Source organism: Rhinoraja longicauda, chromosome 5 (assembly GCF_053455715.1).
Source record: "Rhinoraja longicauda isolate Sanriku21f chromosome 5, sRhiLon1.1, whole genome shotgun sequence".
NCBI classification, from domain to species: domain Eukaryota; kingdom Metazoa; phylum Chordata; class Chondrichthyes; order Rajiformes; family Arhynchobatidae; genus Rhinoraja; species Rhinoraja longicauda.
In genome coordinates this window covers 9685036-9702603 of record NC_135957.1, presented here as the reverse complement: position 1 = coordinate 9702603, position 17568 = coordinate 9685036, and the positions used below count along the sequence as shown (strand labels likewise).

General features: G+C 45.3%; 1 protein-coding gene across 3 annotated transcripts in view; it reads right to left on the bottom strand.

The window, feature by feature from the left end:
• anapc1 (anaphase promoting complex subunit 1) overlaps nucleotides 1–17568 on the bottom strand; it is a 132238-nt gene that overhangs the window by 9099 nt on the left and 105571 nt on the right. For all 3 annotated transcript variants that reach the window (XM_078398895.1, XM_078398894.1, XM_078398896.1), the window contains 10 exons: nucleotides 17241–17317; nucleotides 14469–14559; nucleotides 14268–14321; nucleotides 9458–9651; nucleotides 7373–7459; nucleotides 6635–6752; nucleotides 4790–4867; nucleotides 3524–3591; nucleotides 1541–1679; nucleotides 378–464 (listed from right to left, as the gene is read on the bottom strand). In XM_078398895.1, coding sequence (XP_078255021.1) covers nucleotides 378–464; nucleotides 1541–1679; nucleotides 3524–3591; nucleotides 4790–4867; nucleotides 6635–6752; nucleotides 7373–7459; nucleotides 9458–9651; nucleotides 14268–14321; nucleotides 14469–14559; nucleotides 17241–17317 — 993 coding nt within the window. The remainder of the gene's footprint in view (nucleotides 1–377; nucleotides 465–1540; nucleotides 1680–3523; nucleotides 3592–4789; nucleotides 4868–6634; nucleotides 6753–7372; nucleotides 7460–9457; nucleotides 9652–14267; nucleotides 14322–14468; nucleotides 14560–17240; nucleotides 17318–17568) is intronic.

The window sequence follows — 17568 nt, the reverse complement described above, 5'->3', positions numbered from 1 at the left end:
TATTTTTGGATACTTGGGGGTTGTCGTGAGATGAATACATATATGGGCATAATGGGCATACATGGACTGGGAGGAGCCAGAATTATGAGTACATCTGGGTATGCAGAGGCGTGATGCGTCAGACGCGGTGAAGCTGTGGCGAGATACAATTCTTACCTGATCAATATCGGGAGAAATACTAATCTGTGTGTATCACTACTTCAATAAACGACTAATTAAACTGTAACGTGGTGAAGATCTCTCTGTGGTTGGTCTGCGTCAAGAACGTTCACTCCACTCCAAGAGGAGAGGACTTCAGTGGGAAGGACCAAAGTTGCTACTACAACCGTTTTTAAGACTGGTCTGTAATCTTGAACAGTCTGGTTAGCAACACTTACCTCCCCGTCTTTCTTTGAATGTTTGCAGAAATACTCGGCAAACGAAAGCAGAGCTGGGTCGGAGGTGAAAGCTGAGACAGCTTCTGGCTGTAAAGAAAACCACAGCAACATTTTGATATTGAGCCAGGTCAAAGTTGTAAAGAAAAATAACACTTTACTTTAGAGATACAGCGTGGAAACAGTCCCTTCAGCCAACCATGACCAAGCCGACCAGCGATCACCCAGTACACTAGCACTATCCTACACACCAGGGACAATTTTTTACAATCTCATCGTAGCAAATTAATCTACAACACTGCACGTCTTTGGAGTGTGGGATGAAATCGGAGCACCCGGAGAAAACCCACAAAGTCACAGGGAGATTGTACAAACTCCATGCAGGCAGCACCCGTAGTCAGGATCAAGTCAAGTCAAGTCAAGTTTATTTGTCACATACACATACACGATGTGCAGTGAAATGAAAGTGGCAATGCCTGCGGATTGTGCAAAAAAAAAAAAAAAAAATCACAATTTCAGCATATAAATTAAAATTAATACAGAAAAGAAAATTTAGTCCCTGTAGTTATAATAGTTAACAGTCCTGATGGTCTGTGGGAAGAAACTCCGTCCCATCCTCTCTGTTTTCACAGCGTGACAGCGGAGGCGCTTGCCTGACCGTAGCATCTGGAACAGTCCATTGCTGGGGTGGTAGGGGTCCCTCATAATGTTGCTTGCTCTGGATCTGCACCTCCTGATGTATAGGTCCTGCAGGGGGACGAACGCACTACTCTCTGCAGGGCCATCCTGTCCTGGGCAGAGCTGTTCCCAAACCAGACTGTAATGTTGCCAGACAGGATGCTCTCTACAGCCCCAGAGTAGAAGCAATGAAGGATCCTCAGAGACACTGAATTTCCTCAACTGTCTAAGGTGGTAAAGGCGCTGCTTTGCCTTGCCCACCAGTGCGTCAATGTGTGTTGTCCATGTCAGATCCTCTTTGATGTGGACTCCCAGGTATTTAAAGCTGCTCACCCGGGTCTCTGGTGTTGTAAGGTGGCAACTCCACCGCTGCGCCACTGTGCTGCCCATTTTCCCAGCAAATGTTATTTGCTAAGGAGCAAGCCATTTCCTACACGGCAGAGTACTTCCCAGAAGCAGATTATAAGGAAGCAGTACTTTGGTTTTACCTTGATCGATAGGAACTCAGGGTTTCTATGAGTGAACGTTTGAGCTAAAAGACTGCGAAACCCTTTCGGATCCTCGGTGTAGGAGAGGTGTCCAGCTCGGAGCTTGACGTAAAGAAAACCATCTTTCGACAGGATTGATCTAAAAGAGAGCCCATGAGAGCCCAAAATGTAGACAATATCAAACCACAGCTCTCAAATACAGTAACCCTCGCTATTACAGACCTCTATATAACAGATATCGGTTATAGGCGTCTGTACGTGGTGGCATTCGGTGGGAGATGCACAGCGCAGCATTGGGCAGCGGAAAGGGGTCGGCAGGGAAAGAGTGACAGCAAAACACTCTTGAAGAGCTCGCAAATTGGAGGACCAGCACCTCATGTTTCGCTTGGGCAGCTTACAACTCACCAAAGTGAATATTGATTTCTCCAACTTCAAGTAACTCTTGCATTCCCTCTCCCTCCGTCCCTCCCACACCCTAGTCCTCTGGGTAATTTCACAGTTTGTATTCCTTCATTATCACCTCGTCCCCAGCCAACAATGGCTCATTGTGGGCTCCACCTTTCGTGAGTCACCGATGCAGGCTCTGCTTTCTTCTGCACCTTCCCATACCTCAAGCGTCCCCCCTCCCTGACTCTCAGGGTATGGGTTTGCAGCGGCTGCCACAAAGGTAGTGGAAAAGGGAGAGGTTGGGCGCAGAGGCAGCGCATGTCACTGCTCCTGTGTCACCCAGGCATCGTGTGCCCCGGCCGCCTGGTAAAGTCCCCCCCCTCACAGATCTGCCGGTTACCCTACGAGCTGGCGCCATGTGTTGGAAGCTTCTAGTTGCGGGAGCAGAGGAAGCAGCAGCATGAAGGCAGCACGAATACCGGGCTCGTTCCCGACGCGCCGAATGTGTGGCCGATGGCTCTGCGGCTCCTCGGCCTGTGAATGCCCGGGTGGTTTAACCCGCCCACCCCACAACGCCATGTTTCTTCCATCCCGGCCTTGGGTTACACTTTATACCCTTCACTTGGTTACAGAAGACAATGGGCAATAATGGACACCACCCCCCACCCCCGTGGGCCGATTTAGTGAGAGTTTGCACTATTCCTTTGTTCAATAAGTGAACAGGGTTCATTCGGTCTGCCAAGCCCTACTGGATCTCCCAATTGCTATCCGTTTTAACCCCCTCCCATTCCCACACTGGCCTTTCTGCCCTGCGTCTCCTCCATTGCCAGAGCAAATTGGAGCAACAGCACCTCATATTCTGCTTAGACAGCTTACAACCCAACGGTATGAATATTGAATTCTCCAATTTTAGATAACTAACCTCAAACAGCTCCTCCCTCCTTTAGCCCTCCTCTCCCACCCCCCACCCCCTCTTCCCTGTGTCCCACCTGGATGCACCCCCTGTCCCCTTCCACCTACATTCCTTCCTCTGGGTTCACATTTCACGACCCTTCTATCCTTATCTCACTTATGCCTTTGCATCTCTGGCTTTCGCCCAAACAGCAACCCCCCCCCCCCCCCCCCCATCTCCACCTTACCTGTATCCATCTTTCGCTGGCCAAACTTTGTCCTGCCCCCACCACTCATCCAGCTTCCTCCCCCTACCAAAATCAGTCCTCTTTTCCAACATTTCTCCCCACTCCCCCACCACACAGTCTGAAGAAGGGCCACGACCCGAATGGTCGCCTATCCATGTTCTCCAGAGATGCTGTCTGACCCGCTGAGTTACTTTGTGTCTTGTTTTTGTGAACCAACATCTCCAGTTTCTCATATCTAAGGTACTGGTGCTCCTCAACTTACGATGGGGTTACATTCCGAGAAACCCATCGGAAGCCGAAAATATCGTAAGTCGAAAATGCATTGAATACACGCGATCACGTGAGCGGAAGCGAGCTGCGGCTCGCTATGGGTCATTGCCCAAAGTCGAAATATTGTAAGTCGAAACATCGTAAGTTGGGGAACATCTGTAAAATACTATGTTATTTATATACTCACTGCAAACTTTGAGCTCCTTTCGAGAGATCCATCATAATTTCCCAGTATTTGGGACCTTTCACTTTGATCTGGAAAGAGTAAACCAGCTGTTACCTATCTTAACTTGAGACTGCACATTTCTTTTAACATGGACCATATGAATTAATACTTTATGCTTGGATTTGAGGCAGGACATGTGGTTTGATACACATGCTCAAACTAACGTGTGGCGTGCTTTCCCCCCTTAAAATGCTATTTCAATCATATCTTCCAAGCAGATTGGAAAAATTTAAAAAATCACTTTCCTTACTCTTACAGGACTCAATTATAAAAAGAGGTGAAAGTCGCTTGGTTTAGTTTAGAGATAGAGCATGGAAACAGGCCCTCGGCCTACCAAGTCCACGCCAACCATCGATCACTTGTTCACACTCGTCCTATGTTATCCCAGTTTCTCATCCACTCCCGACACGCGAGGGGCGATTTACACAAAGCAATTCATTGCAAACCTGCACGTCTTTGGAATGTAGGAAGAAACCGTGCTTGATTTGCACGTTTTTAAAATAATGCACTTGTCCAATTACTACCAAAGTATAATTTACTTTAGACCTTAGAGATACAATGTGGAAACAGGATCTTCAGCTCACCGAGCCCGCACAGACCAGAGATCCCCGTACACTGGCACAATCCTACACATTCGGGACAATTCACAATTATTTTTTTTAACAAAACCAACTAACCTACAAACCTTTGTAATGCAGGAAGAAAATGGAGCACGCGGAGAAAACCGCGTCACAGGGAGAATATACAAACAGCACCCAAAGTCAGGATTGAACCCCGGGTCTCTGGCGCTGTAAGGCAGCAACTCTACCACTGCGCTACTGCGCCGTCCCAAAATTACTCATTCCTATTTTCAGAATAATGTGCTCAAGTAGGATCTTGACCCAAAACATCACCTATTCTTTTTCTCCAGAGATGTTACCTGACCCGCTGAGTTACCCCAGCCTTTTGTGCCTTCAGTTTAAACCAGCATCAGCAATTAATCCCTACACATTTTGTGTGCTCAAATTTATACCTGGAACCGCATGGCAGCTTTGCCATGTGCGGTGCCTGCCATGTGTTTGACTTGCGCGCTTTTTGCTTTACGCATTGCTTTTCAAGCACGTAACCCTCACTTAAACATGCGGTGCCCGTACGATGTATTGTCAACTGATTTAAAGTTCTCATTAGAAAATTACAAGGTTAATCTAGCCAAGATCACTCTTGCCAAAGGAAGGTCTTCTACTTTACCTCTTTCAGTAAGTGTAGTTCAGGAAGAAGGCAAGGCGCCATCAAGTTTACTGTCATTTCATCACACCACTCAGAAGCCTAGATTAAAAAGAGAGAAATAAACCTTTAGTTTAATTTTATTTTTTAAATACTGTGCGGACTCAGGCCCTTCAACCCACCCAGTCCAGGCTGGCCAGCGATCCCCGTTGCACTAGCCCAGACACACCAGGGACAATTTACAAATTTTACCAAAGCCAATTAACCTACAGACCTGTACATCTTTGGAGTGTGGGAGGGAGTACCCGGGGAAGATGCCCCATGAAAACTAGTTCCATTTGCCTATGTGTTTGATCCATATCCCTCTCATATTCATGTAGTGTCCAAGTGTCTTTTGTGTATTGGATGGCTTCTACCACTGGGATTTCTTTAGTCTTCAGGATGTGTCATCAAGTTTTATTTACTCTGGGAAAGGTGAATGAGGTCCATAATTTATTTCCATGGGGAAACGCAAGCATGGTGCTACCTCTTGCACCCATGCAGAACTCACTGACTTCATACACTTCACCTCCAATTTCCATCCTGCCCTTAAATATACCTGGACTATCTCTGACATCTCCCTCCCGTTTCTGGACCTCACCATCTCCATCACAGGAGACAGACTAGTGACGGACATTTACTACAAACCCACCGACTCGCTCAGCTATCTGGACTACACTTCTTCCCACCCGGTCCCCTGCAAAAAGTCTATCCCCTACTCCCAATTCCTCCGTCTACGCCGCATCTGCGCCCGGGATGAGGTGTTTCACACTAGGGCTTCCGAGATGTCCTCGTTCTTCAGAAAACGGGGCTTCCCCTCCTCCATTATAGATGAGGCTCTCACTAGGGTCTCTTCTACATTCCGCAGCTCCGCTCTTGCTCCCCCTCCCCCCACTCGCAACAAGGACAGAATCCCCCTCGTTCTCACCTTCCACCCCACCAGCCAGCGGATCCAACATATCATCCACCAACATTTCCGTCACCTACAACGGGACCCCCACCACCGGCCATATCTTCCCATCCCCTCCCCTCTCTGCATTCCGCAGAGACCGTTCCCTCCGTAACTCCCTGGTCCACTCGTCCCTTCCGGTGGGGTGGGGGTGAAGACGCCATGCTGGCCTCTGCTCGTACCCCGAAGATCGGAGAGAAAGGAGGGGGCGACGATGGACGCGAGGAGCATGGCCGGTTGGAGAGTGAACTGGGGTCTGGCCCTCGAGGGGGGGGGGCAAGGAGAGGGACATCGGTTCGTTGGACAATCCAGACATACAAGGGAAGGCGACGGCTGGAGGCCCTACAGCAGCCTGGGGCTCGCCTGGAGCGGGCACTGCTCATAAGACCTCGAGCACAAACTGAACTTTGAAAATGGAGCCGAAACGTGGTACCTCTTGCATCATTCCCAGTGGACTATATCTGTACACTTTGCTAATCGGGGATTGTGCTTAGGTCTGGCAACACTCTACTGGACTGTCTGCAAAAAAAGAATTTCACTGTGCGTTTGCACATGTGACGATAAAGGACCATTGATCATTGACCACTTAGGATCTAACATGTTCGAATAAGGTCATCCCTCTTTCCAAGGAATACAGGCCCCAACTATTTTGTCTCTCTTGGTGAAAAGACCTTCTCAAAAACGAGCGTGGTGAATCTTCTTTGTACTGCCTCAATCGTCTGTGTGGCTCTCCATCGTCTGTACTGTTACTCTGCTTTCCAGTCCCCTGTCAAATTAGTTTAAACCCCCCCTGAGCAGTGTGAGTAACCTCTCTGCAAGAATATTAGTTAACTATCAGGTGCTGCTTTGATTGTGGACATCGCCAACTCGAGCCCGTGTACCTTGTAGGTGACCTTGATGAGGGCGTAGCACGGTGTGTTGGTATCCACGTCGACAGGCACCAGGAGCCGTGGCTCAGCAGCAAGCACATACAAGTGCCTCAACGCTTGAAGGTGATACCTGGGAATGGGAAAAAACTATCAAGACTCAGGGCAGCGCAGCGGTAGAGTTGCTGCCTTACAGCGCCAGAGACCCGGGTTTGATCCTGACTACGGGTGGTGTCTGTACGGAGTTTGTACGTTCTCCCTGTGACCGCATGGGGTTTCTCCGGGTGTTCCGGTTCCCTCCCACTTCCCAAAGACGTGCAGGTTTATAGGTTAATTGGCTTCTGTCAACTGTGTAGGTTAGTGTTAGTGTACAAGGTGATCACTGGTCGGCGCGGACTCGGGTGTGTCTAGATGTGAATAAACTGAACAAAGCTGTACATGACAGCTTAGCCAGATCACACATGGCGTATTGTGTTGCATTTCTGTTGGCCATGTAAGGCATCTAGGGTGCCATGGATGAATTGGACTAAAGGGTCTGTTTCTGTGCTTTAAATCGCTCCTCGTGTGCAGGTGAGTGCAGGTGAGGGAGGAGCTAATTTAAAGGTGGAGGAGAAAATCATGGCATTAGTGGAGATAGATAGTTGATAGTCAGCATGGACATTAGGTTGAAGGGCATGTTTCTAAGCTGTAGGACTCTGTGACTGATACAAATTGGCAATGGCACAATGCTGCATTCATTGAAGTAGCACTTACCTATTGTCAGTGCTGTGCGCTGGAAAGTGAGGATAGAGTGCACAGAGCAGCCCTGCAATTGCAGAGTTGGTTGTGCACAAGGAGTATCTGCAAAAGAGTTTAAATAGACATATAAAATACAAAAAAATACAAATGGAAATTGTTGCAGAGAGACTCGTATCTTTGTTTTAAAAAGGTTGCAGAAGCCACAATTTCACCTCCTCCACTCATTTTTGGTCAATGTTGGTCGAATTTTACATCAAATAGATTCAGGGACAGTTTCTTCCCAGCTGTTATCAGGCAACTGAACGGTCCTCTCATCGACTAAAGAGCGGTCCTGACCTCCCATCCACCCCATTGAAGACCTTTGAACTATCTTAAAATTGGACTCCATCTTGCACTAAATGCAACTTTTATCATTTGTGCGCTGTGATGGCTTGATGGAAGTGTAGTATTTTCTTTGACTGGATAGCACACAAACAAAAGCTTTTCACGGTACACGTGACAATAATAAGCTAAACTTTTAAAAAACACAGCGTGGCTCATTTCCAGATTGCTGCATTCTGCTAAGCTCAGTCACCTCATTCCATATACTCATCACACTGTGTGTGGAAAAGGTTGCCCTTCAGGTTCCTATTAAATCTTACCCCTCTCACCTTAAACCTTTGTCTTCCGGTTCTTAATTCTAGTATGCTGGGAAAAATACTTTGCGGATTCACCCTATCTATTCCACCCATGATTTTATATACCTCTACAAGATCACCCCTCAGCCTCCTGCACTCCGAGGAACAACGTCCTTGCCTGTCCAACCTCTTGCTATAACTTTGGCCCTCAAGTCCTGGCGACATCCTCGTATATCTTCTCTGCGCTCTTTCCAACTTAATGGCATCTTTCTAACAGCAACATGATCAAAACTGAACATAATACTCTAAGTGCAGCCTCATCAATGTATTCTACAATTGTAACATAATGTCCCACCTTCTACACATAATTCCCTGATTTCTGGGATTGGAGAGAGAAAACAATGTTAAGTATGGCGCTGTTGGAGGCCCTGGTTCTGGTAAAGCATAGTAACTTTGTTTCCCCTTCCCTCTGACCTCCTCATTTTTTTCTATTGCTTTCTATTTTTAATTATAGATTTAAATCATTTTGCTTCGAACTTTGCCCTACATCTCAATCGCTTACCTAACCTACCAACCAACCTTAGCATTACAAAGAGGAAGAGTGTAATATCTTGTGTACCAAAAGACCTCACATTGAGTACAACCACTCTTGAACTTCTACAGGTGTACGGTAGACAGCTTGTTGACTGGTTGCATTACGGCCTAGTTGGAACACCAGCAATGAAGGGGGTTACAGACAGCGGTAGACACTTCCCAGTCCATCACGGGTACTGACCTCCCCACTATCGATAGGATCTGGAGAAGGTGCTGCCTCAAAAAGGCAACCAGCATCATAAAATACCACACCACCCCAGCCACACTCTCATTTCACTCCTGCCATCAGTTTTATCTTCTCCAAGATGGCGCCCAAGCCAGACAGCTCTCTGGGTGCTGGGCACAGAAGTGGATCTGCAATCACTCATGACAATCACTCCACTCCTTTAAACCTCTACTGCAACAGCAACATTTCTTACTTTACCCGTACATTGTGGACGGTTCGATTGTGATCATGTATAGTCTTTCCGTTGACTGGTTAGCATGTGACAAAAAGCTTTTCACTGTAACACTGTATATGTAAACTCGGTAACAAAACAAAGCTAAACTAAACTAAGACAGTATAGGAGTCTGAAACTATGACCACAAGGTTCAAGAACAGCATCTTCCCAACAACCATTAGCCTTTTAAGTGCTACATCACAACCACCTCAACTATGGACCATCTTTGAGTGCATTGAGGACTCTGGATTTTTTTTGCACTAGTATTGGGGTTGTTAATTTATTGAATTATTTTTTATATATATTATCTCAGTGTAATGTGTACACAGGCCTGTTATGCTGCTGCAAGTAAGAATGTCATTGTTCTGGTATGTTATGTCCATACATATGACAATTAAACACTCTCGATCAAGGTGACATGGTGTGGAAGTAAAACAGTGCAAATGTACCTTCCACCTCCCAAGAAGAGGAGGCCAAGGGCCATGTGTGTGGCCATGTGGAAGCCATAATTCATCTCTCCTCCGGTCCTCTTGTGCATGAATCGACACAGCTGGAGGACCTTCAGGTCCCCGGTGCCCGCCATCACCAGGGCAAGGGACAGCAGGACCACACTCAGACACGTCTCCAGGTTGTGGTGACCAGCCTATCGAATGTAAATGCAACCACACAGTCATACAGCACAGAAACTGGCCTTACGACCCAACTATGTCCGTGCCGACCAAGTCACCTCATGTAAGCAAGTTCCATTTAGTTTAGTTTTAGTTTAGAGATACAAAGTGAAAACAGACCCTTCGGCCCACCAACCAGCGATCCCCGTACACTAGTTCACACCAGCGGAGATTTGAGGTCTAAGATCCTCCCATTCCCAACACCCCTGTGGGAGTACTTCACCACAAGGCTGCAGTGGTTCACTACCATGTTCTTTCAAGGGAAGGCAATGAAATGCGGTTTCACTCACCCACCGAGTCCGCACCGACCAGCGATCACCCGTACATTAGTTCTATCCTACACACTAGGGACAATTTACAGTCCCAATTAACTTACAAACCTGTACGTATTGGAATGTGGGAGGAAGCCCATGCAGTCACAGGCAAAACGGACAAACTCTGTGCAGGCAGCATCTGTAGTCAGGATCTGGGTCACTGTCTCTGTGAGGCAGCATCTTTACCACTGCGCTGCCACATATTGCCTGTCTTTGACCCATGTCCCTCTAAACCTTTCTGAACCATTTGTGAAACCGAGTTCCAGTTAGTTCCCTCTGCTGCCACCCTTCACCTCTACTTTTGTTATTTATAAATAGCAGCACGATTAGGCCGAGGATCATGTTGAGCCTCCTCTGTTACTGAATGTCAATCTGATCTTGGCCCTTTACTGATGGCACAGAAAGCCCATTGGGTCCACGTTGGCTCCCAGCTGAGCAATCCAATCATTTTTGTTCCCTTCCCCTTTGATCCCTGCAGCCCTGCATCCTGTTCACTCCTATCGCATCAACTCCCCTTTCAACTATGTTTGCCTTTGGATGCGTTTACATGAGAAATAGGAACAAAAGAGGGTTATATGGCTCCTTAAATTGCTGCATCTTTGTTAAAGGTTACTGATGAACACAGAATTTTTGATAGTCTCAATGCCGTAAAAAAAATCAACCAAACTCTTGGCTTGAATATGCTCAACAAGTGAGCATTAGAAAGTTCCAAAGATTTATATCCCTCTACGTCAGTGGTTCCCAACCTTTCAAATATAGCGACCCATTTTAGAACAAGCAATCATGAAGCGACCCCAACCCTTAAAATATCTTATATATACATTCGGTTTTTGTACAACAAACTGCCATATATTGCGATTATTGAATTATAGATTATTTATTCATAAAAAATTCCAAAGCTCCTACAAACATTAATTAATTGCAAATCAATTCAAAATTGTTCGAACACACAAATTTCCACCGTTATGTAAAATATGTTTATGAACTGACTTTAATGAGACGGCTGGTATTGCAGTTTTTTAGCTAGCAATTCTATCCTGGGCTCCGTTGTCGATATGGCACACCTCAAGTCGTCTTCCAGATTTAATTTATTTCGGTATTTGTTTTTAAGGATGAGAAGTTGGGAGAATGCTGCTTCACATAAGTAAGTTGTTGGGAAGGGCAATAAATTCCTTATCGCGATTTCTGATATTACTGGGAATTTTTGGAAACTTTTTGCCCAAAATTCTTGTAGTTGCAATTCACCAAACCATGATTTAGCTTCAAAATTGTTTTTTAAGTCGATGAACTCTTCTTCTGCTGCTTCAGGGATATTAGATACATTGGCATTGAATGGGTTGATTGTAAGGGAGAAAGATTTGCAACATTCATCAGGAAAATAACTTCTTAATCGAACAGTAAGAATTTCCAAATGCTCTTGTATCAAGCTATATAAGTCATCGATGTTAATTTCATTTGCCGCTTCTTCAACAAATTGGACAAGTGTTGGGAACATGTATAATTTCTTATGGTTAATTTTGGTGATCCAGAGTTCCAATTTCATTTTGAAAGACGATATGTTTTCAGACAAAGATATTATCGTACTTTCCTTACCCTGTAATCCTGTATTAACACTATTAAATATCTCAAAAATGTCGACCAGGTATGCCAATTTGCACAACGTAAATTCATCCGTCAACAATGATTCATATTCGCTTGCATTTTGAGAATCGAGAAATATTTGAAGCTCTCCTCTTAATTCAAAAAATCTCTTCAACGCCTTTCCTTTCGAGAGCCATCTTACCTCTGTGTGAAACAATAGTGCTTCATGCGTTGATCCCAAATCCTCACATAAAACTTTGAAGAGCCGTGTTGCAAGTGGCCTTGATTTAACGACATTTACTGCTTTAATCACTCGGTTAAGCACTTCTTTCAATGGTTCAGGTAACGTCTTGGTAGCTAATACTTGTCGATGAATCATGCAGTGAGTCCCAATTACTTCTGGAGTCACTTTTTTAACCAACGATTGGAAGCCAGACTTACAGCCGAGCATTGCAGGTGCCCCGTCAGTACAAACTCCGCATAATTTCTTCCATTCAATTGAATGTTCATTAAAGAAATCATCAATTAAATCAAAAATATCAGCAGCAGTAGTTGAAGTTTGCAGAGGCTTACAACACAAGAATTCTTCTTTAATTTTTTCATTTTTATAATAACGAACATACACAAGAAGTTGTGCAAAGTTTGTCACATCAGTAGTTTCATCAAGCTGTATGCTGAACAGCCCAGTTGGAGTTTCTTTTAATTCTTGAATAATTTGGCATAAAATATCCTCAGACATATCTGTTATCCTTCGTTTTACCGTATTGTTTGACACGGATAGAAGCGATAATTTATTTACCGCTTCAGGACCGATCATGAGACGTACAATATCTTTGGTGCATGGAAAAATAAGATTCTCAGCTATTGTGTGTGGCTTTTTAGCACGTGCTATTCTTAATGCAACCGTGTATGAAGCTTCAATGGCGGCTACATTTTTGTTTTGAAATAATCCACTGCTATCAAGCCGGCGGCTTTTGACACCAACAACTTTTGCTTTAAAAAAGTCAATACTTTTATCTTTCAAATCAGGGTGCTTAGTTTCGAGATGTCTTTGAAGTTTAGCTGGTTTCATAGACTCATGAGCAAGAACTTCCAAACATACTACACACTGTGGTCTTTCCACACCTGCATTAACTATGTCAGTGAATCCCCATTTCAAGAAATCATCACTGTACTTTCTCTTTCTTACACTCATTTTTAAAGGGTTAAGAATCACTCGAACAAAACTAACTACGTGTCACTGCAAGCGCGCGTACAACACTAGGTAAGTGGGAGGAGCGACAGCGGTGGCGCGACCAAGACAAAACAGAAACCAAACATGTTCAATACTGGCTTGAGTGACAACACGTTGTGTTGAGTGACTTAGGGAACTGTTACATTTAGTTTCATAGTATGAATTTATATAACTATCTTAATATGCATTTCACCGTGTTTTATATAATATTCATATCAGCTCAAAATCATTTAACGACCCCATGGCATTGGTGTCGCGACCCCGTTTGGGGTCGCGACCCACAGGTTGGGAACCACTGCTCTACGTAGAGAAATGTCTCCAAATCTGTCAACCATATTCTGCGATTATGCTGTTTAGTTCTAGGTTTAGCAGAATGATTCAGGGCTGATGGATTTCAGCAGAAAAAAAATAAAAGGCAGGTTTGATAGTGCAATAAAGTCATGGCAGCTGTTGATAACGTCAGGAGAAACTGGTTCCTTGGAGAGAAGGGTCTTTCCCCAGAGGGCACACACTTAATGTGGTTCACGCTTTCAAAATAAAATGAAGGCATTCTGTGGAAAGAACTACACCTTGTCACCCCTGGGACCTCTGTTCAGATGCAGCCTAAGCTAACACTTAGTTTAGGATAGAGGGCGGCATGGTGGCGCAGTGGTAGAGTTGCTGACTTACAGCGCCAGAGACCCGGGTTCGATCCTGACTACGGGTGCGGTTTGTACAGAGTTTGTACCTTCTCCCTGTGACCTCATGGGTTTCCTCCGGGTGCTTTGGTTTCCTCCCACACTCCAAAGACGTGCAGGTTTGTAGGTTAATTGTCTTCTGTAAAATTATAAATTGTCCCTAGTGTGTAGAATAGTGCAAGCGTACGGGGTGATCGCCAGTCCTCGTGGACTCGGTGGGCCGAAGTGCCTGTTTTCTCGCTGTATCTCCAAGCTAAAACACTTAAACGACATAGGAGGCCATTTAGACTTTAGAGATACAGCGTGGAAACAGGCCTTTCGGCCTACCGAGTCAACGCCAACCATCGATCACCCATTCACACTAGTTCCATGTTATCCCACTTTCGCATCCACTCCCCACACACTAGAGACAGTTTTCAGAGGCTAATTAACCTACAAACCTGCACGTCTTTGGAATGTGGGAAGAAACCGGAGCACCCGGATAAAACCCACGCCGTCACAGGGAGAACATACACACTCCACACAGACAGCACCCAAGGTCAGGATCGAACCCGGGTGTTTGACATTGTGCGACAGTGGCTCTACCAGCTTCGCCACCATTCCGCACTTAGAGATCTAGGGGAAGAATCTCAATTGAAGCTGGATGTCAAACCTTTACCTCACGAAGCAAATGAAAATAAGAAGCACGGTCACTATCTCAGCCTTACAACAATGAATGAATCATAAAGATGTGTGTGCCAGTGTTCGAGGGGATGGGATTGGAGGTGGGATGAGACGGGACTTACCAGCACTGCCACAGGCGAAGACACAGACTCCAGGAACATTTTCACGTATTTGTACTGGATGATAAAAACAAGAGTTAATATGGTACAGCCATTTTGATGTCCTACTTGAAAACAGCAGCCAATTAGAAATGACAACGCGTCGTGAATAATTCTTCCTTTCTAAACAAATTAAAAGATTTTTAGTTACGTGGCATTACCTACCAGACAATTGAAAGCCGCTGCGTTGGAAGAGCCCGCAAATCGCAGGCCCATTGCCATACAGGCCCCGGCAATAATGTTGGTGTGAGCTTGGCTACGAAAGAAAAAAACGAGAATAGTACACAAAATATCATTCAGCCGAATAACACCAATTTATTCACAGGCGCTGACTCTTCATTACCCTGTAAAATGTAGACACAAGGAACTGCAAATGATGATTGACAAAAGAAAAGTCGCAAAGTGCCGGAGCAACTCTTGGGGTCAGGCAGCATCTCTACAGAGCATGCTTCACGCTAATAGTAATGGGGGGGGGGGGGCAGGGGGGGGGGGGAAGCTGAAAGACAGGTGACAAAGCCTGGCAAGTGATAGGTGACACCTCATATTGAGCGCTTCTTTTTTCCTTATTGAGCAACCTTTTGTCTTCTCCCCAATGCTGCTTTTATTGTCACATGAACGAAGTGCCAACACGGTTAAATTCTTCATCTTACAGTCTAGTAGAGGATTGCCATAGCCCCGATCCTCGATTAGCAAATGTACAGAAATAGTCTCCTGAGCCTGCACGCAAGGGGCAACATGTTTTGGTCCCATTCCATTTCTGGCCTTTGTCCAACTACATTCCAATCAAACACCCCCCCGCCCCCCCTCTCATTTATCCACCTATCACTTGCCAGGCTTTGTCCAGCCCCCTCTCTTCCAGCTCTCATCCCCCTACTGCAATCAGTCTAAAGAAGGGTCCCGAGCCGAAACATCACCCATCCATGTTCTCCAGAGATCCTGCCTGACCCGCTGAGTTACTCTAGCATTTTGTGCCTTCGTTATCTAGGTGGGTGATAAGGGAAAGTCTCTGAGGATAATGCAAAAACAGAGAAAATTCAAAGCTTTGAAATTTGCCTCAGTGCTAAAGACAGGCTGTGGGATCCTGGTCGGAGGGATTTCACATGAGCTTAGAGGGTGACCTTTGGTGTTAGTTTTCAAATTTGCATTGGGGTAAGTGGGAGGGAGGTTGAGACTTGCACTGTGGACAGTCAGGCAAGAGAGCATAGTTAACCAGAAAACTGATAAATCAGTTACTGGATACTTGAGAACTGACTACATCTTTCGTTAGAATGGACAATGGTTTGGGCTGGGTATTGGGAGGTGCAATGACAATTCTGAAACATCTTGCTAGCTAACCTGTCTCCATGTCCTGCAAACTGATAAATCCTTTACTCAAGTACAATAGATAGTGATGAGAAAGATACAGAGTGCAGGGTATAGTTCTCAGCATTATAGCTTAGCAATTCCAGAGACAAAGTCCAATGTCCGCAATGGGGTGGAGGAGAAACAAACTGTATGCTCGGTAACGGAAGAACCATTCAAAGCCTGATAATGGAGGGGAAGAAGCTGTTCCTGAGTTTAGTGGTAGGTGCTTTCAAACTTCTGTATCTTCTGGATGTCAGTTTTCTAATTTGCCTTGAGGTTGGTGGTACACAGAAGCTGCGACTTATAATGTCGACAGTAAGCCGAGGGAACATTGTTAACCAGCAAACTGACAAGTCAGTTACCGATACTCGAGAATTAACTGCATATTTCGTTAGAATGGACAATGGTTTGGGCAGGGTGTTGGGAGGTGCAAGGACAACACCAAATAATCTTCCTGACTAACTTCTGCGGAAAGAGCTTCAGTCTCCACGTCCTGTAGCAACTTCTTGAACATACATGGTGACGGTGATAATTAAAATAAAAAGTAGTCTGACGTGGAAGTCAATGCCAGTAATCACCACGACCACAATGCCAGTCTCCTAATCTGAGGAAAGACATTCTTGCCATAGAGGGAGTACAGAGAAGGTTCACCAGATTGATTCCTGGGATGGCAGGACTTTCATATGAAGAAAGACTGGATAGACTCGGCTTGTACTCGCTGGAATTTGGAAGATTGAGGGGGGATCTTATAGAAACTTACAAAATTCTTAAGGGGTTGGACAGGCTAGATGCAGGAAGATTGTTCCCAATGTTGGGGAAGTCCAGAACAAGGGGTCACAGTTTAAGGATAAGGGGGAAGTCTTTTAGGACCGAGATGAGAAAGTTTTTTTTCACATAGAGAGTGGTGAATCTGTGGAATTCTCTGCCACAGAAGGTAGTTGAGGCCAGTTCATTGGCTATATTTAAGAGGGAGTTAGATGTGGCCCTTGTGGCTAAAGGGATCAGGGGGTATGGAGAGAAGGCAGGTACAGGATACTGAGCTGGATGATCAGCCATGATCATATTGAATGGCGGTGCAGGCTCGAAGGGCCGAATGGCCTACTCCTGCACCTATTTTCTATGTTTCTATGACAAACCTACTGGATTTTAGTGAAACCCACCTAGTTCAGTAGCGTCCTTCAGAGAATCAAATCTGCCCTTACCTGGTCTGACTTGTATGTGACTCCAGATTCTACTAATGTGGTTGACTCTTTAATGCCTGCACAGCTCAGGAACAACTCAAGGTGAACATTATAATTGCCAGAGATAGACACAAACAGCTGGAGTAACTCAGCGGGTCAAGCAGCATCTCTGGAGAAAAGGAATAGGTGACGTTTCGCCTCGAGACCCTTCATCAGACTCAATTGAGTCTCGGCCTGAAATGTCACCATTTCCTTTTCTCCAGAGATGCTACCTTATTCCAGCATTTTGTGACTATCTTCGATGTAAACCATCACCTGCAGTTCCTTCCTACACATTATAAATGCCGGCATTGTCAGTGACTAAACGAATGAGCAAGTCCCATGAAAGAGAAAAGCCTAAAGATAAGCTCACCGCATGGTTTGTAGGTCTACATCTTCTGGAGCTTGCCCGTCCACTGTGTTTAGTGACGCATTATTCTGCCTTACAATCTGTAAAGTACAAGTGCCACGTTGAAGAAATAGTTGGAGATACAAATAACACACTGACATCCCACAATTACATTTCAATACTTCATGGTTTCAGCACACAGTCAGAAGACACTTTCCGATGTCTGGTTAGACTTTAGAGATAAAACACAGAAGCAGGCCCCTTGGCCCACTGAGTCCATGCTGACCAGCGATCACCCCATACACAAACACTATCCTACGCACCAGGAACAATTTTACAATTTTTTCCGAAG